The sequence below is a fragment of the Mustela erminea genome, chromosome 9 (genome assembly GCF_009829155.1).
Source record: "Mustela erminea isolate mMusErm1 chromosome 9, mMusErm1.Pri, whole genome shotgun sequence".
In the NCBI taxonomy this organism is placed as follows: Eukaryota; Metazoa; Chordata; class Mammalia; order Carnivora; family Mustelidae; genus Mustela; species Mustela erminea.
In genome coordinates, this window is record NC_045622.1 from 79,019,077 (window position 1) to 79,046,536 (window position 27,460).

General features: G+C 35.5%; 1 protein-coding gene across 3 annotated transcripts in view; it reads left to right on the plus strand.

The window, feature by feature from the left end:
- Window positions 1-27,460, plus strand: part of ANO3 (anoctamin 3) — a 411,475-nt gene that overhangs the window by 271,355 nt on the left and 112,660 nt on the right. For 2 of the 3 annotated variants that reach the window (XM_032359616.1, XM_032359617.1), the window contains one exon: window positions 13,995-14,153. In XM_032359616.1, coding sequence (XP_032215507.1) covers window positions 13,995-14,153 — 159 coding nt within the window. Of the gene's footprint in view, window positions 1-6,850; window positions 7,308-13,994; window positions 14,154-27,460 lie in introns of those variants that run through there. The other variant, XM_032359618.1, reaches the window with a different exon arrangement.

The following is a 27,460-nucleotide window of genomic DNA, read 5'->3' on the forward strand; positions in this document are numbered from 1 at the left end:
CTATCCTGGGACAATAATGAGTATTGCTTTTCAGGTTTTTAAACTCTGAAGAAATATATAATGTATTTCATACTGCTTTTTTGAAAGTTCAAGAGCTCCTCTTTAAGAGCTATTTGAGCAGATACATCATATCTCATCCTGTGCCTACACAAAGAATGGTATTAATGTATCACCACCGTTTGTTTATTCAATCCTGGTTGATGAGAAGTTTTATGTTTCTAATCTTCTGTTCCAGATAGTGCAATAATGTTTCTTCTTTTGTTAAATGCCTATTAATAGCATCACTGGTTTTCTGTTGGATTTTTTGTCTTTTCTTACTGATTTAAAGAAGTTATTTATATATCCTGGAGACTATTCCTTTATTGGTTGTAGTCATGAAAAATATCTTCTAATGAAAGCTTACCTTATCACATTCTTTATGATCTTTTAATGTACAAAGGTTTTATTTGAAGGTAGGCTTACTAATCATAGCTTTATCTTATATACGGACCTAGAGGCTTTTTTTAATGCAAAAAACAAACACATAAAACTACTTGTCTACTAAAATCATCAAAATAGTCTATAGTTTATTGTAAAAGTTTTAAAATTTTGCTTTTCACATTTGTCTTTTAACTATTTTATTTTATTTTATTTTTAGGTATGTGGTATTATTCCAAGAAAAAAGACTTTGTTTTTAGTGTCACTAAATGACTCATCTACCTATCCAGGAAAAGTACATGTATTTGTAATTCCATCTCAGTTCTCTGTATGTAGGTCTTTTTCTAGGATCTGTATTTTGTTTCTTAGATTGTCTCTTCCAGCATGTATACCCTGCTGCCTTAATTACTATAGAATTGTAACAAATATTAGCATTTTAAAAGACATGCCCACTTACCTAGTTCTTTTTCAAGATTTTCCTATCAAATACACTTTGATCTTCCATATAATATAAAGATTAGCTCATTAAGTGCATACATGTATACAAAACCATACTTAGACTTTCAGTTAGAGACCAACTTTATAGTGAATGTGAGATAGTGAGCATTTTCACAATACCGGTCTTGCTATGATGAACAAATACTTTAACATGTAGTATAGGCAAATTTATGTATCTTTTTTTTTCTTTTGAGTCCTGTCTAAGAAATATTCTTCTACTGTGAGTTCTTATGTCAGCTTTTAGAAGATATAGATATATAGATATATAGATAGATATCTATAGATAGATAGATAGATAGATATGTTCGTGCATTTTAAAATCAATAATCCATCTGTAATTGATTTTTAGAGCTTTATTGAGATAAAATTCACATACCATACATTCATTGCCCATTTAAAGTGTACAATTCAATGATTTTAGTATACTTACAGGTTTGTGCAACCATCACTGTAATATCCATTTTTAAATATTTTTTAAAGAAAACCTGTACCCACCCCAAAGACTCCTCCAACCCTAGGAAATGATTAACATATATTCTGTATTTATTCGTCTACTATAGAATTTCATATAAGTGGAATCATATAATCATGGTCTTTTGTGACTAGCTTCCTTTACTTTGTAGATTATCAAGGTTCATCTGTGTTATAATATGTGTCAGTATTTAATTCATTTTTAATACCAAATAATATTCCATTATATGGATATTACACATTATCACATTTTATTTACATGTTTTATCATGTTTACAGACATTGCATTGCTTATTCTGTTTTACTATTATGAATAATGTTGCTATGAATACACACACACACACACACACACACACACAAGTTTTTGTGTGGATTTATTCTCCTGGGTATATACCCGGAGTAAAACTGATGATTTGGTAACTCTATGTTTAACATTGTAAGTAATTGCTGAACTGTTTTCCAAAGCTTATTCACTATTTTACATCCCCACCAGTGATGGACAAGGGTTCCCATTTCTGGTTTAATGTTTGGCATTTTGATTATAAGCATCATAATAGGTGAGAAGTGGTGTGTCACTGTGGTTTTGATTTGCATTTCCCTAATATTTTCATTTAGAGAATAGGACTGTTGGCCATTTCTTTGGAGAAATCTGTAGTCAGATCCTTTATCCATTTTTAGCTGGGTTATTTAGGTTTCTATTGCTTTTTATATATTGTGAATGTAAGTCTCTTATCAGACATATTTTAAGAATATTATTCCCATTCTGTGGTTTGCATTTTCACTTTCTTTGTTTTTTAAGATTTATTTATTTATTTGAGAGAGAAAGAGAGCAAGAGAGAGAGAATGAGCACACAAGCAGGGGAGAGGCACGTGGCGAGAGAGAGGGAGAAAAGCAGAACCCTGCTAAGCATGGAACACCACACGGGGCTCCATCTCATGATCCAGAGATCAAGACCTGAGACCAAATCAAGAGTGAGCTGCTCAACTGACTGAGCCACCCAGGCACCAACCCCCCCCCAACCTTTTTTAATTTCTTAATGGCATATTTTTTGGAGCACAAAATATTTAATTTTTATATACTCCTATTTATGCTGGTGTTGTACTTAAGAAATTATTACTTAAGGTGTTGTACTTAACTCAAGGCCTCACATATTTATTCATATAGTTTAGACTAATAATTGTATACTTTTCTTCATTACATTAATATCTATGGTCAATTTTGAGTTAATTTTTGTGTATGGTTTAAGACAGGGATCCCACCTCTTTTGCAAATGGATATACAGTTGCCCTAAGCACCATTTGTTGAAAAGAACATTTTTCCCATTGACTTGCCTTGGTACTGTTGAAGGTCAGTTGATCATAACTTTATGGGTTTATTTCTGAACTAAAATTGATGTTTGAATATAGTATAAAGTATGAATAACTTTTTTACACCAATATCTAATTTATCTGAATCAGCATTATTTGCCAAAGCAACTATATCTTCACTTCCTTTCCTAGCTTTACTGAATTTTCTTTAGCTTATTAGTTATTTAGAAGTTTTATTTTAAAATTTATCATTTTTTTTCCATTATTTTTGTTATTCTTTTCTAAATTGATTTCTACATCTTCATCCAGAGAAGCCACACTATTAACTTATCAGCATGTGTTACGGTTTTCTACATATTTTTTTTTTCTATTTGGAAACTAAAGTTATACATATGTTCCTGCTGATTCCTCTAGAATTTGAATAGATGCATATTTTATTTTATCTATCATTTCTAGATATTATATGACATCAGGGTTTTGAAATTATGTTGTTTGCCATAATACTGGAATCACAACCCTGATTTTCTATTTTTATGCCCTACTTCTGAAACTTGGAGCTAGATTTTTACTGGGAGTACTTTACATCTCTGCATTTTCCCCTTTATGCTTTGTTTCATGGTCAAAAAGAGTGCCACATCCCAAAGTATGAGCTTTGTATTCCAGTCAACTTAGGAAATTTGATAACATTGAGGTAGATCAGACTGCTTTTCATTTTGGAATAAGAGAACCCCTGTCTCCCTGTCTCCTATTTTCTCCTTCATGATATCAAAGTTGCTTACTCAGTTGAAGTCAAACAGATCTCAATTGTCATTTATAATTTTTTTCTGAAAAGACCTTTGAAGTACTTGAAGGAATGAATTCAACTGCCCAATATTTATGTATCATTTTGTACAGAAAAAAAAAACCCTACCTAGAGTTAGTTGAAAAACCCTTAGAGGACTTAGAAAACAACTTCCTGGAGAAATATTTGGGGAAAAGAAGAAGTGTCATGGAATGTCAGAGCTACAAAGGGCCTTTATTTGTCATAGCACCTATGCTTTGATTCATGGTAGGGACTGAGATTGTTTACAGCCATGAAAGTAGGGAATAGAACTATGAATAAACCCAGATTCTTTTATTTCCTTCCATTTTCTTTTTTTATATCCTCTGTTATGGCTGTTTCCAAACTGATAGGTTATCCCCTAGTTATCCTATGGGGAAGTTTGGTAAGTGAGACTGTAGCCTTCTTTCCCGAGTACGGTATTTCATGATTTCTTTTTAAAGTCAACTTTTAATCTTTTAAATAAGTCCTTTTTAAAAAGATTTTTATTTATTTATTTGACAGAGAAAGACACAATGAGAGAGGGAACACAAGCAGGAGGAGTAGGAGTGGGAAAAGCAGGCTTCCCGGAGAGCAGGGAGCCCTGTGTGGGGCTTTATCCCAGGACCCTGGGATCATGACCTGAACTGAAGGCAGACGCTTAACAGCTGAGCCACCCAGGCGCCCCTTAAATAAGTTCTTTAATTTTGATCTAATTTATAAATCTTACTTTGACGGCCAGACTCTAGGATGGTCTAAACCATCTCTTCCTCCAGGGATTCATACTCTTGCATCATCCTCTTCCCTATGACTTGCTTCCAAACACCAGAGTAAAGCAAAGGGGATGAGATACCACTTCTCTGACCCTGTTACATTGTACAAAACCATCTTGCTGTCAGATTCACTCTGGAGACTCTTCTTTTTGATTTAAGTCTTAGCCCTATTGGGAAAGCCCACATGTCAAGAACTGTAGGAAGCTTCTGGGAGCAGCGGTGGCCTCCAGCTAACAGCCAGCAGGAAGTCAGACGCTCATTCCTTGGCCACAAGGAAATGACTTCGGCCAAGAATCTGAGTTATGTTGGAAGTGGATTCTCCCTAGTCAGGCCTTAAGATAAGAGTAAAGCTCCACACTGACTCCTTCCTTGGTTGCAGCTTTGTGTCCTCTAAGCAAAAGACTCAGCTAAGCTACGCCTGAACTCCTGACTTACAGAAATGGAAGTGATGTATCTGCATCGTTTTAAGCTCCTAAATTTGTGGAACGCTTCTTATGCAACAATAGATAACTAATACCATAAAATATGCTAATCTCATACATTAAAATGCAACCTCATCAGTGAATGGTTGGTGTACCATTAATGAAGCAAACCGACAATTATCTAACTCAGATCCACCAGCAGGAGCTTGCTAGCAAGCCAGGCAAATGTAACCGACAAGATGCTCTGTCTGCCTGACAGAAACAGATTTGAAGTTTTGAGTAAATGATTTTTGCCCAACTTGTAAACATTAATTGAATTAATTCAATAAAAATTAAGTCAACAAGATGCTCTATGGGCACAATACCAAGTATTTAGTCTAACAAAAATTACAATGACCTAATATCATTAAGCACTTTACTTTAATAAGCTATCTTTCTAAAACCTCCCCTTCCTTTTTTCTTGTGCACAGAGGGCTTCCTCTTTAGAATTTCCTCTCTCCTCTATATCCCTACTTAATAACATCACATAATAATAAGAGTAATAAGAAGAAGCATGTCTGTAATATTTTACATTTTTTTTTACTTCTGTCATTTATGCATCGTCATTAAGCATGTATTTAGAGTGTCCTATGTATACATTCAATGATAGGATTTTTAAGATGTATTAATTAATTAATTAATTAATTTATTTATTCAACAGACAGAGATTACAAGTAGGCAAAGGAGATAGGCAGAGAGAGAGGAGGAAGCAGGCTCCCCGTCGAGCAGAGAGCCTGATGTGGGGCTCCATCCCAGGACCCTGGGACCATGACCTGAGCCGAAGGCAGAGGCTTTAACCCACTGAGCTCAATGATAGGATTTTTAAAAAGATATTAATTTTTAAAAGATTTTATTTATTTGTTTGACACAGAGGGAGAGAGAGAGTACAAGTAGGCAGAGCAGCAGGCAGAGGGAGAAGCAGACTCCCCACTGAGCAAAGAACCCAACACAGGGCTCCATCTCAGGACCCTGGGATCACTACCTGAGCCCAAGGTAGACATTTAACTGACTGAGTCACCCAGGTGTCCCTCAATGATTGGATGTTAAAATGGACAAGAGACATCTTTCTTGGGCACGTTGCCATACCTAATTTTCACTTTACCACACCTGTGTGAACTGTTGATATTATTAGGAAGAGAAATTCGCCTCTCTCTGTAAGTTGAATGGCCTAACTGCAAATCCAATTTTTACTTTAATCCACTAAAAGAAAACAGCTTGCTTATCTTTTTAATAATCTAAAATGACCTTTATTGATGTTTCTACAATGCACCAAACCTATATTTGCATTTTACTTGTTATCATTGGAATTACATCTTGTATTCTTTTTTTTTTTTTTACCATATCGGACCTTACAGGGTGCTATCTCACTTTGCTTCATTATTACTATATTCTCAGAGCTACAAGAGTTCTTAGAACATAGTAGATAGGTAATAAATACTTTATACAAATAAATATGATTACATTGTTTTATTAGAGAAAAAGGATCACAGTGCTAAATAAAAAGAAATAGAGCTCTCTGGCTTTATTATAAGAATGGACTTTGACTTCAAGACATCTTTCTGCTCTTCAACATGTGTATTTAACTAGTATTGCTAGGAATGTGACAATAAGAGATACAAGGTAGCTGATAAGATATATGACATAACTTAGTCTTTAAAAAAAAGAACTTTTAAAAACACTTTATTAAAAATACTTTTATTTTCTGGGGCACCTGGGTGGCTCAGTGGGTTAAAGCCTCTGCCTTCAGCCCGGGTCATGATCCCAGGGTCCTGGAATGGAGCCCCACATCAGGCTCTCTGCTCAGCAGGGAGCCTGCCTCCTCCTCTTTCTCTGCCTGCCTCTCTGCCTACTTAGGACTTCGGTCTGTCAAATAAATAAATTTTTAAAAATCTTTAAAAATACTTTTATTTTTTAGAACAGTTTAAGGTTGATAGAAAAATTGAGCAGAAGGAAAAGATTTCCCGTATACTCCCGCCCCCACACATGCACAGCCTCTCCCATTATCAACATCCCACACCAGAATGGGAGATTTATTACAGTTGCTGAACCTGCTTTAACACGTCATAATCACCCAGAGTCCATAGTTTCCATTAAGGTTCACACTTGGTGTGGTACATTCTGTGCCTTAGAACAAGTGTATAATAACATGTATCCAACATTATAGTATCACTTAGAGTAGTTTCACTGCCCTGAAAATCTTCTGTGCTCTGCCTCTTCAGCCCTCCCTCTCTCCTGTCCTTGGCAACTACTGATCTTTTTACTGTCTCCATAGTCTTGCCTTTTCCAGAATGTCATATTGTATTGCACAGTATGTAGAGTTCCCAGACCTGGCTTCTTTCACTTGGCAACATGGTCATTTATGAAGCTGGAAAAAACAAAAAACAAAAACAACAACAACAAAAAGAAAACCTTAATATGATTTAAAAACAAACCACAAAACTTTGGCTGCTATGAAGATAAGCAAGCAAGAAGAAGAATGGACATGTTTACTCCTACCCCTTCCCAAGTTGTTTCTTCCCCTGTAAGTCTACCCGGGAGAGTAAAACTCAAGAAGCAGATCTACGTCAAGATTGGAGTAAGGTCTGAAATGTCTGGAATATGCTTGGTTACTGTTTTGTTGCTGTGATTAGATATAGATATGCCATTTGGAGCAAACAGCTTTGGCCCACCTGTTACATATCCTGTGAGCAGGTGAGGCTGCAGAATCTTTCTGCACCTGCCTCTAGGCCAGGGTGGTTTGCTTCTTCCCTATATACCCAGGAAGCATAAGCAGTGAGAGAGAAGAGGCTCTGCCCTGCTTCTCCAAAACCTCATCCCTTAATCTGGGAGCTGCTCAGAATGACACAGCTTGCACACCCACTTGGTGTCAAGTAAAAGGAAGATGAATTGCTATGGAAATCCCAGATGGGATAAACTTCCTCTTTGGCTAACATAAGACCTTTCCATCTATTACAAAGTTTGTCTCAATTTCAGCATCTATGAAATGGAGGGTGGGGGAAGCACTTATCTCTCAGTTTTTATGAGCATGAAATGTGTGAAGATATGCAAGGTGTGTAGAAGAGTGCTTGGTTTCTGCTTATCTTATGTTAGTATTTATTATTTCTTTAGATATGACTTTGTTAGTCATTGTTTTCTTAAATAGTTTTCTCTACCAGATGTAATAGGAGCTAGAATACAATCTACCATCTGATAAAAGTATCAGAGTTTCAGATTTCTAAAGACGATGGGGATGAGAATTAGGGTTGACTTTCTGTTAAGGAAGCTACCAGCCTGGCCAGGGTCTTCTCCACAGTGAAAGCCACGCCTGTATAGCACTGAAGTGTGATTTTTTGAGATTCCTAAGACTCATGATTAAAGATGATTTGCATAGGAAAATTTGCATAGTAATTACATTTCTGAAACATTTTTAGTTAAGCTAGGTGTGTTAAAAGATATATATGTATGAATATGCTTTGTGTCCCTGAGGACACTTAGAAAATTAAAACATTCTTCTCCCATAAGTACCATTTTAAAATATAAAATTTCCATGACAGAAAAACCAGAAATTTTACTAATTCAGCAGCACTTAGTAAATTTCTACTCTTGTGCAGGATTTCTCTTGAACTACAGTGCATGTGTATTTTCTGTTAGTTTATTTGAACAGGGGTTGATTTTATTGTTGTAAATATGTGAACTTTTTGACAAAACCGTTTCTCATTTGTCTGAAATGAGACAAATGTTTTTTAGGGTGTTTTTCAAATAAACACCCTAAAAAACATTCCCCCCCCCCATAATGGGTAATGTTAACAGTAAGAGCTATTGTAAGGAATGGTTTTAACTCCAAAATAAATTATAGTTACATACTAAGGATGTTTGGATTTTTCTCTGATTAAGGAGCATAAATCTAGAACTTCTGAGTAAAACATGGCATCAGACTATCAACATCAATATAGTCATTTCCAAATATCTCATTAATGATTGCCAAAAAACGATACAGAAACACTAAAACAAACACCACTGCTAAAAAGTAATGAATAGGATTTTCATTATTTGAAGCTTTGGAAAAGATTAAGAAACACAAGCATGAAACACAGAAACTTGGCCTTAAGAACTGAAACCAGATCACAGTGGAGAGTTGGGCTAGCCTGGCCCATCATTGGTCTGAAATGTTGGACTGCAAGGGCCCCACAGTGAAGGAAACTAAGCATCCACTGCCCTTAAAAACACCAATTTTCTGAGCCAGAGTCATGCCTTGTCCACATGTGCCTCTCTCTCTCTCTCTCTCAATCCAAACAGAAACAGAAATACCCAGGAAGAGGGCATGACAATAACTGATTGCATTCTGAATAGCAAAATTTGGATAAAAGGACTATTGCGGGTGGGAGTAGATATTGACAGCACTTGAAACCTATGCATACTATAGGTTTTCATGCCACATAGTATGGCAAAACAAGTCCATTTTTAAGCAAAAGTAACTTAGTAGAGACCAGTAACTTACTAAGTTACTTAGTAACTTACTAAGACCAGGACTCAATAATCAAGAAGATTCCATCTGTACAAAGCCATCCATGTTCCATAAAATCTTAAAAGACATCAGAAATTGCATTAGACTCTGTACTCATGGGCTCCATTCTGAGTTGTGTGGCATACTGAGGGGTTGAAAGAAAATTTTTCTTGTGAATCAACGATTTTTCTCCTAGGTACATGCTGATAGATATGTATGCACATGTGTATTGCAAGATACACACATGAATGTTTATTATAGCTTTATTTTTAATAGCCGAGACTGGAAACAGCCTGAATAGCAGTTAAGAGAAGCATAAATAAGGGTTTTTTTTGTAATTATATAATAATATAACAGTGAAAAAAGACGAACTACAAATACAAGAAAATACAAGAAAATTAGAGATGTATTGCACACCCATAAGGTAACAGGAAAGAAGCCAGACAAAAAAGTTTATTCATTTTATATTTGCATTTACACAAAGTTTGAAAAGAGACAGAACTAAAATATAGTGTTTAAGGATATGTCCCTTGATAATAAAACTAAGGAAAGGCAAGAAATTAGTTTCATAAACAATAGGATTATGACTACCTTCTAAGGAGGGGCATGAAGAGGGAGGACATCACAACTAAGAAAGATGATGTAAGGGGGCTTCTGAAGGAGATGGAGCGTTCTGTTTCTTGACTTAGGTAGTAATTATACAGGTATTTGTCTTACAATAATTCACTGTTATGCATTTGTTTATTGCACTTTTTGTTTTATAAATGCTGTTTCACAAGTATATGCAAAGGATACCTGCTTTCCTTTGCTCTGATTCCATATCCACACTAACATCCTTTGGATTACTTACCTATGTTTCCATCTGTTTTTGTCCTGAAGAAGATAATTTTCCAAAAAATTAGAAGGAGTCATTTGAATAATCAGAAAACAAGACAGATCCCAAAACAAATTAATACACTGCATACATCTTTTACCTTATTTTTTGTGATAATAGCTGACTTTTTTTTTTAAAGATTTTATTTATTTATTTGACAGAGATCTCAAGGAGGCAGAGAGGCAGGCAGTGAGAGAGAGGAGGAAGCAGGCTCTCTGCTGAGCAGAAAGCCCGATGCGGGGCTTGATCCCAGGACCCTGAGATCATGACCTGAGCCAAAGGCAGAGGCTTAACCCACTGAGCCACCCAGGCGCCCCATAGCTGACTTTTTTTTAAATCTCAAAAGGTCAGACAACATTGAGAGTAGCCTGTGTATATTACCTCATTTAGTCATAACTATAATCTTACAATGTTGATAATACTGTTATCTTCCCTGAAAAGCTGTGTGAATTGAAGCTGAGAAGTGAGATTAAGTTACCTAAGAACACAATTAATTAAAACCCCAGTCTGCCTGATACAGATACCAGTACCATAACCAGCGTATCATACTGAATTATACTAACTCAAAAGTATGGTAACCATGTAATCGGTCAGCAATCACTTGCAGATTAATGACCTGACCTAATTTCATATCTGCCTGACAGAGGACCATGATAAATTCACCCAAGACAACATGACCCTTACTGGCTCCTGGCATGTGTTAATCAGTCTTCCTCTCATATACCCTGACGTTCTTCAATTCCATAGCTCAGGCCTCTCCCCCTGCACATGTTAGAGAGCATTGTAACTAAACATCTACATGTCTACCACTCCAGATGTATGCTAAATTTCCTGAAAGACTTCTTTGTCCTCTTACATTTATCCCCCAAGTTTAACACGGTACCTAGCATATATTAGGTGTTCAATAAGTTCTTGTTAGCTTGAAAAGAACAAATACTGAAAAAAATATGCATCTCACAAACAGGCAGTTACTACCATAATTTTATTTGAAAAACACCCAAAAGTGCCTTTTCATGCAAATAGGCAGACTTCTGTTGCTACTTTAAATGTGCAAAAATCTTTGCAAAGGATTCTTTCTCAGCATGACCCGTAACATGCATATTGTCGAGATATTCTTTAGAGAGGCCAGCTTTTCTGAAAGTACCTGAACTTTGTGGTTTGTAATGCATTAAATAATTAAGTTGTTTTCAGAACTGTTAAAAGATAAGGTACCTGGTGGATGTTCAGCATCCCAGCTATTCTGAGCAAAACTAGTTTTATTCTGTCTTCTGGAATTCATAAACATGAAAATTGTTTCTAAATTAAATGCATCTATATTGTGATTGAAAGACATTTCACTATTCCAGATAATTTAAGAGATGAGTCTTGATTTCATGTTCGAATGAACATTATTATATCAAACCATTAAAGAAGTTGTTCTTTTGGTGTCTAGATACAATGATACGTGGAATGAATTTCCCGCCAGTTCTGCTTTTTACGGTTTGAACATGGTTAATCAATATATTGGTTAATGGTTGCCATATATCTATTAAAGTAAAATACAATGCCTATAACCTTAGAATTATATAGAACCTATACAATTTTTTAAAAGATTTATTTATTTATTTATTTATTATTTTTTAGATGGATTGAGAGAGAGAGCCCAGGGCGGCAGGGGCAGAAGGAGAGGAAAAGAGAGAATAAGCAGACTCCATGCTGAGCCTGCAGCCTAATGCAAGGTTTGATCTCAAGGCCCTGAGAGCATGACCTGAGTTGAAATAAAGAGCCAGAGTCTTAACTGACAGAACCACCCAGGCACCCCTATACAACATTTTTTAAACAAGATTCAGAAGAGATTTCCATATTTCTCCTTGCTTATCTATTACCATTTTGATCACTATTTTTCATTTGGCCTGGTAAAACTCATCATTAATAATTTAGAATTCATAGAATCATTAGATAATAAACTAGAATTCTAGTTAATATAGTTTGACTGAGAACACATTCACTCAGAAACAAAAGCTGTGAATAATGCCTAAGGTCACTTATTATAAAAACAACAAAAAAATATTGATTTTATTTGATAGTAAGGCAGCTGTTTCTCTGGGAGAGTTGAACATTTGTTTTGCTTAGACTTAGAACAATGGGTAACAGTATCTGACAGGGTTCCACTTTCAGTCCATGCTGCTTTTAAAATATGAAAAGCACAGTGACGCCTGGGTGGCCTGATCATTTGGGCATCTGCCTCCCTTTGGGTCATGATCTCAGGTCCTGGGATCCAGCCCCACATCAGGCTCTCTGCTCAGCGGCGAGTCTGCTTCTCCTTCTGCCTCTGTGATCCCTCTCCCTTGTGATTGTTTCGTTCTCTCTAAAATAAATAAAATCTTTAAAAAAATAAAAAATATGAAAAGCACGTAAAATGGATTAAAAAATTATCTTATTTTCTTTTATTTTTCCTACCAACCATTCATTTACTTCTAGGTCTTCTCACTGAAGGACTTTTGCCTTCACCTGGGACTAAATATGTTATTAGTACCATAAGACTCAGATGACCCTTCATAATGGACTGGAGTGAATGGTATACTTCAAGCAAAGGAAAATGCAGAAGAAAATTTGTATATGATTTTGTTTTAACCCAGTCCTTGTTTAAATTAATACAAAGATGTCTGGAGACAATGGGTCATAAATGAAGTGGGTATAAAGCAAAGGGCACACCATGCCTATTGCAGTTCAGCTGTAATTTTGCAATTATCTTCACCTCTAATAATTTTATTTGTTTTAAGTACTGGAGGGGAGAGGATGAGAAATGAAAACACGATTTCTTCTTGGCCTTATATCCTTGAGGTCAGCCTTACCTAGATACACAGGATTATGGATATTGCCTGCGTTCCTTTGTTCCTCTCACAAATACTTATTGATGCCTACTATGTATCTGATTCTGGGTTAGATGTCTGGAATACTCTGAGGCAAAATGATGAAACAACAACAACAACAACAACAACAAAACCCTTACCTTGATACAGTTTTTACTCTAGTAGGACAAGGCAGACAGCAAACAAAAGATAATATATTGTTTAGTGTTATATAACATGGTAGAAGTTAGTAAGTGCCAAGAAAAATAGACTGGGGAAAGTGGGCTAAGGGTCTCGGGGAGAGGAGTTATATGATGTCATTTCTAATGTGGCAGATCACTCAGGTGCCTCAGCTGTCAGGTCAGGTAGGTCTTGCAAGGCAGGAATTTGGAAAATTGACCAGTCTATAAAAAAATAGCGTAGGTGGATGGGCGCAGCAAGGGGAGGGCTTAAAGCGATTTTGATGAGCAAGTGATTAGTCTTGGTAAGTAAGCTCTTTCAGTGGGCTCACGGATTTATATCCTGTGAACAAGTATTTGGGGAGCAAGCAGCTCAGGAATTATTGTTTGGTTTAGTGTTGTTGAACATAAGTTTAGAAAATAGTATCTATTCTGAGTATCATTTAATATTGGAAGCTATGTTGGCTTCAGTACTTATGTTCAGACTTCGTGCCTTTATTTTTGAAATGGGAGTTGTAAGTATTAAGTAAGATCAAACATGTAAGGCACTGAAGTCTGAGACTGATGTTGAATAAATATGCAATATATGCTATCTGATATTACTTTTATAGGACCTTATTGAATAAAACATACACATTTTGATGCCAACATCAGAGAACCAGTTTCTGGTATGAGACTGTGTAATTTCAGATTCTGAACATCACTTGTTAGCTTGTCTCCCATTATAGATTGCAACTTTCTTTAATCATCTTTCCATGTCTTATAACTGGAATGTAAAACAACACTTTTTTTTTTTTTTGCTTTGCTTTTGGATTGCCCATATCCAAACTGAAGTGACTGAAACCAAAATGTGTGTGTTTGTCTAACCTACGCTATTAACAAGCATTGTTTTATTTGCAGAATGACATGAATTACATAGCATCCAGTGGACTTCTGTTTAAAGATGGCAAAAAACGGATTGATTACATCCTGGTTTACAGGAAGTCAAATATACAATATGACAAAAGAAACACATTTGAAAAGAACCTCCGAGCAGAAGGCCTGATGTTGGAAAAGGAAGTAGGTGCTTTAATAACACTTCTTATGTGACATAATGGGCTAGAAGGGATATATAATTTCTTATGTTTTAGCATGGGAAGCGTATCACACATGTTTCTATAAAATGCATAGTTATTTTCTCCCAAATGTAAAAGAAATACGTATGTATGGTCCCATTTAAATGTGTATTCCTTTTTTACTTACACATTTCCGTAAATTTAAATATTTTTCAAAGGGCATGACTATTTTTACGATTTCACAAATTGAAAAAGAAATCATTATACCTATTTAAAGTACAAAACCTACGAAACGAAAAATGCTGAAAGAGTGCCAAGCTGTTAATGTCTGGGTTTTAATATTGGAACTGTAAATGAGTTCCTCCTCAGTCCTTTTTTTTTTCCCCCTAATGCTTTTATTTTATTTCAGACCTTATTTTTTTTGAGGGCCATTTTAGGATCACGACAAAACTGAGAAGAAGGTACAGAGATTTCCCATAGAGCTCCTGCTCCCACAGATTTTCTCCCATCATCAAGATCCCTGTACCAGAGTGATACCTTTGTTAGGATTAATGAACCTACATGGGCTCATTATTATCACCCATAGTCCAATAATGGTCACTCTTGACGTTGTACATGATATGGGTTCAGGTAAATGTACAATAACATGAATAACATGTATCTCCCCTATGGTATAGTGCAAAATATTTTCACTGTCCTAAAAATCCTGTGTGTTCTGCCTGTACCTCTCTCTGCCACCTTTAGCTCCAGGCAACCACTGATCTTCTTACTGTCTCCATAGTTTTACCTTTCGAAGAATGTCTGATAGTGGAATCATACAATTTATAGCCATTTCAGGCTTGATGTCTTCCACCAAGTCATATGTACTTAAGGTTGCTTCATGCTAAACTAAAGTTTTAGTGCTGAAAGTACATAAAACTAAAGTTTTAGTGCTCAAAACTTTTCCATAATATAGATGTACCACAGTGTGTTTCTTCATTCACCTACTGAAGGACCTCTTGGTGGCTTCTAGGCTTTGACAGTTATGAATAAAGCTGCTTTAAGCATCCTTGTGCAGGCTTTTGTGTGGACATAAGTTTTAAACTTTGGGTAAATACCAAGGAGTGGATTGCTGGATCATATGGTAAAAGTATGTTCATTTTTGTGAGAAACCTTCACACCGTCTTCCCAGATGGCTGTCCCATTTTACATTCATTCCCACCAGCAATGAATGAGAGTTCCCATTGCTCCAAGTCCGTACCAGCACTTGCTGCTGCCAGTATTCTGAACAGTGGCCATTCTAGGAGGATAGTAGATAGTGGTAGCTCATTTTTTTAATTTGCATTTTCCTGACGTGTGATGTACAGCATCTTTTCATGTGCTTGTTTGTCATCTATATATCTTGTTTGGTGAGGTATCTGTTAAGGCCTTTCAGCTGTTTGTTTTCTTATTGTTAAGTTTTAATTTTTATTTTTAATTTATTTGACAGACAGAGATCACAAGTAGGCAGAGAGGCAGGCAGAGAGAGGAAGGAAAGCAGGTTCCCTGCTGAGCAGAGAGCCCGATGCGGGGCTCGATCCCAGGGATCATGACCTGAGCCAAAAGCAAAGGTTTTAACCCACTGAGCCACCCAGGTGCCCCATTCTTATTGTTAAGTTATAAGAATTCTTTATATATTTTGGAATAACTGTTCTTTAGCAGATGTGTCTGTTGCAAACATTTTTTTTTAGTCTGTTGCTTGTTTTCTACTTTCTTTTTTTTAAAAATATTTTTATTTTTTTATAAACATATAGTGTATTATTAGCCCTAGTAGTACAGGTCTGTGAATCACCAGGTTTACACACTTCACAGCACTCATCATAGCACATACCCTCCCCAATATCCATAACTCATTTCTTTTGACACTGTCTTTCACAGAGCAGAAGTTTTTAATTTTAAGCAAGTCCAACTTATCAATTTTTTTCATGGATTGTATTCTTGGTGTTCTATTTTATTTTTTAAATTTTTAATCTTTTTTATTGTCTTGTTAGTCACCATAAAATATATCATTCGTTTTTGATGCAGTGTTCCAAGATTCAGTGTTCATGTGCAACACCTAGTGCTCCTTGTAATATGTGCCCTCCTTAATACCCACCACCAGGCTTAGCCTGGTCTTATATTTTAAAAAGCATCCTCATACCCAAGGTCATATAAATTTTCTCTTATTTTGTCTTTTAAGAGTTACATAGTTTTTCACTTTACATTTAGGTCTTGATCTATTTTTAGCTAATTTTCATGAAGGGTGTAAGGACTGTGTCTAGATTTGTTTAGATAGCTTTTGCATGTGGATGTCCAGTTGTTCCAGCATCATGTGTTTAAAAAACAGTTTTTGCTCCATTGTTCAACCTTTGATTCTCTGCAAAAGATTAGCTGGCTTTCATAAGTCATAGATATTTATGTGGGTCTATTTCTAGGCTCACTATACTGTTCCATTTTTCTACTTGCGTACTTATTCACTAATTCCACTAGTGTAGTTATTTAGTCAGTCTTGAAGTCAGGTAGCGTCAGTCCTCCAAATATGTTATCCTCCTTCAAAATCGTGTTTGCTATTCTGGGTCTTTTTCTTCTTCATAATCTTTGTCAGTATCCACAAAATAACTTGCTGAAATCTTGATTGGCATTGCACAAATATATAGATAAGTTGAGACGAACTGACATCTTGACAATATCGTCTTCCTATCCATGAACATGAAATCTCTCTCCATTTATTTAGTTCTTTGACCTCATTAAATAGAATTTTATAGTTGTCCTCATATAGATATTGTACATGTTTTCTTTAGATTTATACCCAAGTGATTAGATCTTTGTGGTACTAATGTAAATGGTATTGTTTTTACTTTCAAATTCCATTGTTCATTGCTGAAAGAAAGCAATAACTTGTATATATTAACCTTCCATCTTCTAAAATCCTGTTGTAATTATTTATTGGTCCCAGCATTTGTTTTTGTTGTTATTGTTGATTTGTTTGAAATTTTTACATGTCTCTGTCATCTATGTCATCTGAGAACAAGAGAGTTTTCTTTATTCCTCCCGAGTCTATGTACCATTTTTGTTCTTTTTATACCACACTGTATTGGCTAGTACTTCCAGTATAATGTTGAAAAGGAGTAAACAGGTGCCTTATTCCTGATCTTAGTAGGAAAGCTTCTAGTTTCTTACCATTAAGTATGTTAGCTGTAGGTGTTTTATAACAATCCTTTTCATGTTGAATAAGTTCAACTTTATTGCTAGTTTACTTAGTTTTTATATGAATGGATATTGAATTTTGTCAAATGCTTTTTATGCATCTATTAATATAATCATATGATTTTTCCTTTTCAGCCTGTTGATATGATGGATCACATTAGTTGATTTTCAAATACTGAAATGGCCTTGCATACTTAAGATAGATCCCAATTGGTTGTGGTATATAATCCTTTTTTTACATTGTTAGATTCTATTTCCTAATATTTTGTTAAAATTTTTTGTGTCTATGTTCATGACAGATATCGGTCTTAGTTTTTTGTTTGTTTGTTTGTTTGTTTTTTTCTTGGAGTGCCTTTGTATGATTTTAATAATAGTGTAGTGCTGGCCTCATAGAATGAGTTAGGATGTTTCCCCTCCACTTCTGTACTCTGAAAGACATTATAGAAAAGTGGCACAATTTCTCTGCTTGGTAGAAACCATCAGTGTACCTATCTGGGCCTGGTGCTTTTCCTCTTGGAAAGTTATTAATTAATGATTCCGTTTCTTTAATAGATACAGATCCATTCAGATTGTGTACTTTTTGTATGTGAATTTTGGCAGATTGTGTCTTTAAAGAAACTGGCCCATTTCATCTAGGTTATCATATGTGAGCAGAGAGTGAACCATAATATTCCTTTATTAACCTTTTAATTTCCATGGGCTCTGTAGTCAAGTCCCCTCTTTCTTTTCTGATACTGATAGTTTGTGTCTTCTCTGTTTTTCTTAGTAAGCTGTCTAGAGGCTTAATGATTTATTGATCTGTTCAGAGAATAAATATTTCACCAATTTTTCTGTTGTTTTTTTTTCTGTTCCCAATTTTACTGGTTTATCCACTAATTCTTTTTTATTGAAGTATTGTTGACATAATGTTATGATATGATATGCTTTATATGCTTTAATTCTTGTTATTTTTTTCTACTTATTTTGATTTTAATTTTCTTTTTTTTTCTAGTTTCTTAAGGTAGAAACTGAGATTATTGACTTTAAATCTTCCTTCTTTTTTTAAATACATGCAATCAATGCTATAAATTTACCCCTAAGCACAACTTTCACTGTATTTAAATTTTAGATAGTATTTTATATATATATATAGAAAATATCCTGAGGGACACCTAACAGTGTCCCTCAAGATATATACTGATAAATTGTGTTTACACTTGCACAAAGCAGGAAAGTATTTTTTCCTCTGGAGATTTCATTTTTGCCCTATGTGTCATTTGGACGTGTGTTATTTAATCTACATATATTTTGAGATTTTCCAGTTATCTTTCTGTTATTGATTTCTAGTTTAATTCCATTGTGGTCTGAAAGCAGACATTGTAACATGATCTCTACTCTTTTAAATTTGTTAAGATATGTTCTATGGCCCAGAATATAATTTATCTTCTGAATGGTCCATGTGAGTTTGAGAAAAATGTGTATTCTGCTGTAAATGAAGTAATTTATAGATGTCAATTATATCTACTTGATCAATGGTGTTTGTGAGTTCAACGATTTTCTTACTGGTTTTCTGCCCGTTGGGTTTGTCTAATTCTGATAGAGGATTGTTAAAGTCTCCATCTGTGACAGGGGATTCATTTGTTTCTCCTTGCAGTTCTGTCAGTTTTTGCCTCACACAGCTTGACATTCTTATGAGGTGCATACATATTAAAGGTTGTTATGTCTTCTTGGAGAATTGGCTCCTTTTATCATTATGAGATGGCCTTCTTTATCTCTGACAACTTTTTTTCCTTGAATGATTGTTTTAAAGTGTTTTTTAAAGAATGTTTTTTTTTTCTACTGAAACAATAAAACTATCAATGTCCATTAAAAAAATAGAAAGTAAGTAAAGAGAAAGGAGATAGAAACATATCTTTCACACTCCTTTTATCAAAAACAAAAACAAAAACCTCTTGCCATCAAGTCCTAAAAAACATCCATTAAACACATAATTACAAAAGAAAAAGATCTTAATGCGAAAAACTTAAAGTATAAAAATGTACAAAGTAAGAAGTTAAAGTTTACATCTACTAGCTCCCAAATCATGTCCTTTTCTTTATTAATAGCCCTATTAATACCTTGATTTTATTCTGCTAGGTGTCCCTCAGGATATTTTCTATGTATATATAAAATGTATACATTTTTTAGAAAAAAACAGTCATTTTATGCATACTAGTTTACTACTCCAATCTGTCATTTAACAATGTACTATGAATATCTTAAATTGCCATTATATTTTGATCCAGCTCATCTTTTTTGTAAGGTGTATAGTGTTACAACTTGGGGATTTAATTAGCCGTTCCCTTATTCGAAGAAAATTTTTAAATTAAGTTTTTGAGGAGCCTCTAAATTACTACAAGTGTGATTTAACTACTTTTCTAAAGAATGGCACAGACAAAGTGAAAATTGTTGATGATTTCTTTGATTAAATATCTAAGTAATTTGCTAATCAGTGTCAGTGAAATAGAGTGCTCACAGGTACTTACATATGAAATGGGAGCCTCCTCCCCTTTTTTCCCACAGGACAGCTCCTGTTGTTAGTTTTCTAAGAAACACATAAGGATATACTGAATTATAACTTGAGAAGGCTCTAGAAAACTGATGTATTTATATTTATTAGCACTTTTAAAATATATATAAAATAACATTACAATGTCTTGACTTTTTACAAGGTAAGGATTTATTCATACACTGTCTAGTGCTATAGAATTGATCAAGTTGAGTTCTGGTCTCAATTTCTATTGACTCCTTTAATTGTGTTTCCCTTTTTTGTTTTTTTTCTGGGAATTTTAATCCAGAACATCCATATCACTAGAGTAATTCAACCAACAAGTATTTATTACAAAAATCTTATGAACTCAGTCTTGTGATAAGATTTTATTTCCCCATGATTTCTCCTCCATATTATCAATCATTTCCTCATCTGTTCCCAGAGCAATTTATACATACATCCCATTATAATATTGTTAGTTATTTTGCTTACATATCTCCAATTATTTATTAATTCAGCAAATAATCTTACCACATACTATTCAAGCTACTGGGGATCCAATCAGTAAGTAGACTTTCATTGACACTACATAGGAGTCAGTCTTTCATAATTATGATAACTTAACATAATCTGTGATAAGTGACCCCTCCCCCCAAAAAAAGTAATCCTAGAAAGATTTATATCAAGGGCAGTGATCTAGTCTGGAGGGTGAGGGAACACTAGAGGAAAGGAAGAAGTGAAATTAAAAAAATAATCTTTGAAGTTTAAGAATGGATAATACCTAAAATAAGTCAAATAAAAGGGCGAGACATGGTTTTCAGTACTGACTACACATTCTAATCACCTGGGGATCTCTTAATCTATTAATGCCAAACCCCATCATCATAGGAATCAATTTATTATCTTAATGGTAGTGGGAGGAAGGACCCTGGCATTTTTTAGTACCAGAATAAAAGGGTACTAGATGAGTATGGAAAGAATGGTGAGGGCTAAATACTTACACCTAGTAATATAAGACTTTTGATGACTTTCTTAAGAAAAATGGGGAACTATTGAAAAAAATTTAAGCAGGGCAGGATCATGACCATATTTGTTTTCTAAGAAAATACCTTGGAATCCTGAAAAGAGGATAGATTTGAAGAGTAGGACTAAAGGCACAGATATCATGGATGGCATTAGAGAGGGAGGAGGAAGATATGGATCTGATAAATATTTAAGTTAAAATGTAGATACTTGGTTTGGTTATGATAGGAAAAGAGAGGAAGATCTCAAGGGTAATTTAGGATTGTGGCTTGAGCGATTTCTTTATTCATTCAAGGAGCATTAATGAAGTACTTATTATACACTATCTTCTGGAGATAAATGGGAATCAAGATAGATAAAAATGGGTAACGTTCTCATAGGAGAGAAACCATAAATCAACAAGAAAAACTGCATAATGAGAAATGTCGTGCAATTATTAAAACAGAATAATTTATTAAAGTTTTTTTTTCAAGTTTTATTTATTTGAGAGAAAGAGGATTAGCAGGAGTTTGTATGTGTTGGGGGAGGGTCGGAGGAAGAGGAAGGAAGAGAATCTCAAGCAAACTCCCCACTGAGCATGCAGTCTAACAAGGGGCTTGATCTTACACCCATGGTGACCATGATCTGAGCTGAAATCAGGAGTCAGATCCTTAACTGACTGAGCCACCCAGGTGCCCCTAAAACAGAATAACTTATATAGGGAATGTGGCTAGGTAGTTAGTTATGTATGCATGTGTGATCCGAAAGAGTTATAAATGAAAAGGAGTCCATCATGGGAAGATTAGGGGACAGAATGCTATTCGCAGAAAGAATAGCCAGTACAAAACTACTTTTGACAAGAAGAGAGCAAATTCGGGGAGAAAGTGGAGTGGGATTATGGGAACAAAGATCGTAAGCTAGTAATTAAGGGACCTTTGAGAAATATAAGTAGAAAATGTTTGAATTTTGTGTTAGAGCCCACTGAGGAGTGTGAACTGAAAGTTAATGCTTTTGTCTTTAGTACATAGATGGTAATATAAGCCACGTATTAGGATGAAGCCACTAGAGAGAAGAAAAGAAAATGCATCTAGGGGACAGCCTGTAAAATGTAGGAGAGGAGAGTAGACATTTGAAGGAGTTGGAGGTAGATGGAAGAGGCAGAGAAGAGGCGTCACAAGGAAAAGGGACTAGCAGGGTAACGTACTGCTGAGCAGTCCAGTAAGACAAGAAGGAGGCTCGTTCCATTGGAGGTTGAGAAAAATCTTTGGTGAAAGCAAGGAGAATCCTCTCTCTGAGGAGACAGACGTGCAAGCAAGATGGACATGGTTTGAAGAGTGGAAAAGCAGAGTCAGCAGCAAATGTTACCCTGGGGGTGGGAGGATGGAAAGCAGTAGCCAGAGATGGGCAAGAGCTCTTAGGAGGTTTCATTCTCTCCTTCTTTCTTTATTCTTATATGAGATGCTTAAATGGTGATGGGAAAGAAGGGTGAGGAGAGGGTGAGAAGAGGGAGGGGAGGGAAAAGAAAGGGCTTGTGATATGAGGATAGAGAAAAGGAAATTATGAACATGTCAGCAAGTATCAGACTTGTTAGCTGAAAAATAGGAATATCCCTCAGGGAACAAGTTCCCAGTTTTTAAATTTACATTCACCAGAGCTAAGCCTTGAGTCTGGCAGAGAACAGGTTTCAAATCCTCATTGTATCACACGTTCACATGGACAATTTCTAGATGATCACATCATCAATAGTTAGGGATTCATATTGGAAGGCCATATGAATGAAGAGGTAGATGATCTGTAACTGTGCTTGTGTTCCAAGTACACTTTCAGGTTGTATGAGCAATTTGTCTTCTTAGATCTGTTCTTTTTCAACTACCACATTCTGTTTTCTTTCAGCTCTCTGCCACTGGCTTGCAGAGAGTGACTTTGTAAAAACTCAAGTTTTTAAATTCCTTCTCTCAAGAGTGAATATTCTACTTCTTGGGAATTTTGGATGGAATAATTAAATAATAATGTGAAGTGTGAAGGCGGTGGGTGTTTGTTCCATCCAAAAAGGCTGCCTTCATCAGAGCTAACAGAATAGCGGCAGATTGGGAGCTTTTGATTCCAAGGGGGAAAGTAATCTTTCTCCCTGGCAACACCGTCCCTTCACCAACCCCCTGCTCAGTAGCTGCAAGAACACGAAACTACTTTTGTTTTGTTTTAAGTAGAGGTATAACAAAAGAGAAATTAAGTTGAGGAAGTTATAAAAGAAGACAGTTCATGCTGCTTGAAAAAGATCTATATATATTTAAAGTTAAGTCATATAAAATTAGAAATGTTCTAGCTGTATGTGCACTTAGCTTGACATTTCACTCCTTGATGGTAGAATTAATGTAGAAACATCTTTCTAAAGCATCTCTTTTATTTAAGTGTATTAGATATTTTCACATCTTAAAGGTTGACAGGAATGAATTAATAATCAGTGCTATGCCAGCTATTCATGATGCTAATTTGAATTTTGACATAGTGCCTCTTCCAGAATAATTCTGGTTTATTTGCATTCTTGTTTCCATCATCTCTTGGTGAGGTACAAGTTACATAGGACGTGTACTTAAAATAAGTTAACTCACTCATTCATCCATTCAACAAATGTTTAGTGAGTGACTACTCTGTGCCCAGCATGGAACTCAGTGCTTAGTAAACATAAATGAATAAAATGAAGATTGCTTCTTCCATGGCACTAACATAAATAAATAGGTTCACATATTAGAAGATAATAAATACAACAAGGAAAAGAATAGAGAAGGTGAGAAAGATGGGGCAAGGACAAGCAAGTTGCAACAAATGACCAGAAGATAAGAAGTAGAATGAGTGAGGGGTAAGGTAGTAGGAGAGAGTGATTAGCAAGATATTGAGCATGAGATTATAAAAGGCTGTGTAGGTCACTGAAAACACTTTGGCTTTCACTCTGAATGCGAAAGGGTTCTGAGAAGTTATATGATCTAAGTTCTATTTTAAAGAGTTACTCTGGCTCTTATGCTATGAATACATTATTGGGGGCAAGAATGTGAGCAGAGACTCTGTTGGACAGCACTGTAGGAATCTAAGCCAGAGATGATGATGGTTTAGACCAGGGTGGGAGCTGTGGGGAAGAAGAGAGTGATCGACTCTGATTGTACATACTGTAAGGTAAAACAAATCAGGATACCCCTGGTAGAATAGAACCCAAGCTCTCCTGCTGTGGGAGTTAAACCCTCTAATACCTCTCCTAAAACGTGTGTCATTCACACCTTGTTCATGCCACAACTGTACTCTGGCAACCAACATGCCTAGGCTTCAGGAACCATGATGCTCTGAATGAAAATGAGATCTCCATTGACACTAGATTAAGGTCCAGCTCCTGAAAGACCATTTTTTTTTTGTCCCAGGAACTGTGTGTTTCACAATAGAGATTCCTACTTTCAAACTCACATGGTACCATCGGAGGGAATGCAATGTTCAAACATCAGTGCATTTCTCAAGGGCTTGTTACTCAGTCTTAAATCATTCCACACGTAGAATGTGTCAGTCTGGTATAGATTGGTTTTTGTCTGTGTCTAGACTCATTCATTTCACAGAGGCCTTTCTTCCAGAATCTGAGGAAAATTAATACCTGATATGTTTTCTGTAATCTTGAGGGTGTCATTTTTTTCTCTCTTTATAGCTGCTAAAAAAGAGCCCACTTCTCCCTAGGAACTAGCTATAACATACAGGTATAGGATAATTTAAATACAAAGGAAGAGATATTTTCCAAAGAGACCCTAGTCCACAGAAATACAGTTATATTACAATTATACCCAGTTTATATTACCAGAAAAATATTTAATTCTTTAATCACTTGATTCTAGTTACTGTAGAATTTCCCCCAAATATAGGTTGTTCCTGGTTTTATAATTGTATAACTCAAGAGGCCTATTATTGAAGGCTTACACAACTAAAGGATAAAGAATTACAGAGAAAAAAGAGAAAGAGCGTGTGAGAGAAAGATTCTAGTGAAGCTTTGAAATTAGCTATTATTTTGGCTCACGTCTGATTAAAGAAGCATGCTCTTGACAGAGAATGAACAATTCAGGATATCCTCTTACACTTGAGTAGTTTCTGTGTCCAGCCTCTCATAACACTCCTAACAGCTCTGTGAGTTAAGATCATTGTCTCCAGTTCTCAGGAGAGAAAGCAGGATCAGAGAGATAAGGTAATATCCCCAAGCTCACAGAGCTAAGTAAATGGTAAAGATGGAATTAGTGCTTAAGTCTTTGTGATTCCAAACACTTTGTTCTGTCTACCATACCATGTGATTTTTTTTTTTTTTTTCTAAGTAAGCAGTTAGGATTGAAGAACTTTAAGTTGTGCCTGGTAAGTGAAAAGGCAAGTTGGTCTAGCACCAGTAGCCAGCACTATAATTTCAAAAGAAAGATCTTTGTTATCAGTTTGAATATAAGAACTTTTGTATGACTAAAGCAGGAAAAACTATAATAAAACATGACATTCTTCTTTCACTTGCCTCATTGAAGGAGTCGTTTAAATGCTTATGTTTTGTATGTTTAGAAAGATTTTCTTGATCTATCACTCCTACACAGAAACCTTTCTCTTTTTTTTTTAATTGAATTCAATTTAGTTAACATGTAGTGCAGTTTCAGGGGTAGAATTTAGTGATTCATTAGTTGCATGTAACATCCAGGGCTCATTACATTAAGTGCCCTCCTTAATACCCATCACCCAGTTACCCATCCCCCCACCAACAACCTTCAGTTTGAAGAGTCTCTTCTGGTTTGCCTCTCCCTCTGTTTTTATCTTATTGTATTTTTTCCTTCTCTTCCCCGATGTTATCTGTATTGTTTCTTCATTTCCACGTGAGTGAAAACATATGGTATTTGTCCTTCCCTGACTGACTTATTTCTCTTAGCATAATACCCTCCAGTTCCATCCACATCATTGCAAATGGCAAGATTTCATTGTTCTTAATGGGTGGGTAATATCCCATTATATATGTATACCACATCTTCTTTATCCATTCGTCTATCAGTGGACATCGGGTCTCGTCCCATAGTATGGTTGTTGTGGACATTGCTGCTATAAACATTGGGGTGCATGTGGTCTAAATTCAAAGGCCTGTTAATATTTAACATATACTGTGTCATTGTTAATTTAATTCCCACATTTTTTACCTGTAATTTAAAACAAGCATATTCAAAGTAGGAAAGCTCTTTGGAAATTATACTTATATGAAAGCATGTTTTGCTATTTTTCCCATGATGATTTGCAAAATACAAGTACCTCAATAAACTCTCAAGAAAAAAATAATCCATGGCCCCAAATTTTGGAAATTTAATTTACTTTTTCACCTTCTTGGATATTTTTAGCAAGTACACACATATTAAAGTGTCTCACAAGTCCTCTAGCGAGAAATCCAAAATTTTATTGACCATGGAATATCTTGCTTCTTTTTTCATTGTACTCTGGGAAATAAACTTTAGCAAATGCTGTTTAATAAAAGTGCCTGTCCTATGGCAATGATGCCCCCTATATCTGAGTATCAGTCAGATGATTGCCCCATGGTTTTCTAAGAATACTCTTTAAATATTGGTGATACATACTTGAAATATTGTTCTGCAAACTTATGAAATCAGCCACACCTAAAATATAAGCTATATATATGTATATATATATATATATATAAAATCTTAAAATAAATGTGTTTTAAGATTTTATTTATTTATTTGACACAGAGAGAGAGAGATCACAAATAGGAGAGAGGCAGGCAGAGAAAGAGGGAGAAGGAGGCTCTCTGTTGAGCAGAGAGCCTGATGTGGGGCTTGATCCCAGGACTCTGAGATCATGACCTGGGCCAAAGGCAAAGGCCTAACCCACTGAGCCACCCAGGCACCCCCAGGGCTATATTTTGGATATAATGTATTGATTATAAATTTATGAATATATTAATGTGTGAACATAAAACTGTACAGTTTAATTATAAAATATATGTGATTTTAAATTAAAATGATAAATTTCTTCCATACTTCTGAGCTTTTAAGATGATTATGTTTCTTGAGAAGTTCCAGCTATCTGAAATTTAAATGAACAGTGCTAATCAAATAGAGTCCAGTTGTGTCTAACCCAGCAACCTTGCTAAGTGAAAGCAAAACATAATTGTTCCTTTATATATTAGCATCAATAACCACCTGAAGGGTAAACTCTGTGGAATTCACTCCTAGAATAGTCACATTCATCCTTCTTGCTATGTGGGCCTCAGATAGTACAGGACCTTGAGAAAATAACTGTCTAGGCTTTAGGGGCACTGGGTGTCTCAGTGGCTTAAGCCTCTGCCTTTGGCTCAGGTCATGATCCCAGGGTCCTGGGATCGAGCCCCACATTAGGCTCTCTGCTCAGCAGGGAGCCGGCTTCCTCCTCTCTCTCTCTCTCTGCCTCTCTGCCTACTTGTGATTTCTGTCTGTCAAATGGATAAATAAAATCTTTAAAAAAAAATAATAACTGTCTAGGCTTAAAAAAAAAAAAAGAATATGACCATGAATGATATGTAAGGCCAAACTAGTCAATTATATAGTTACCTATTTTAGCCT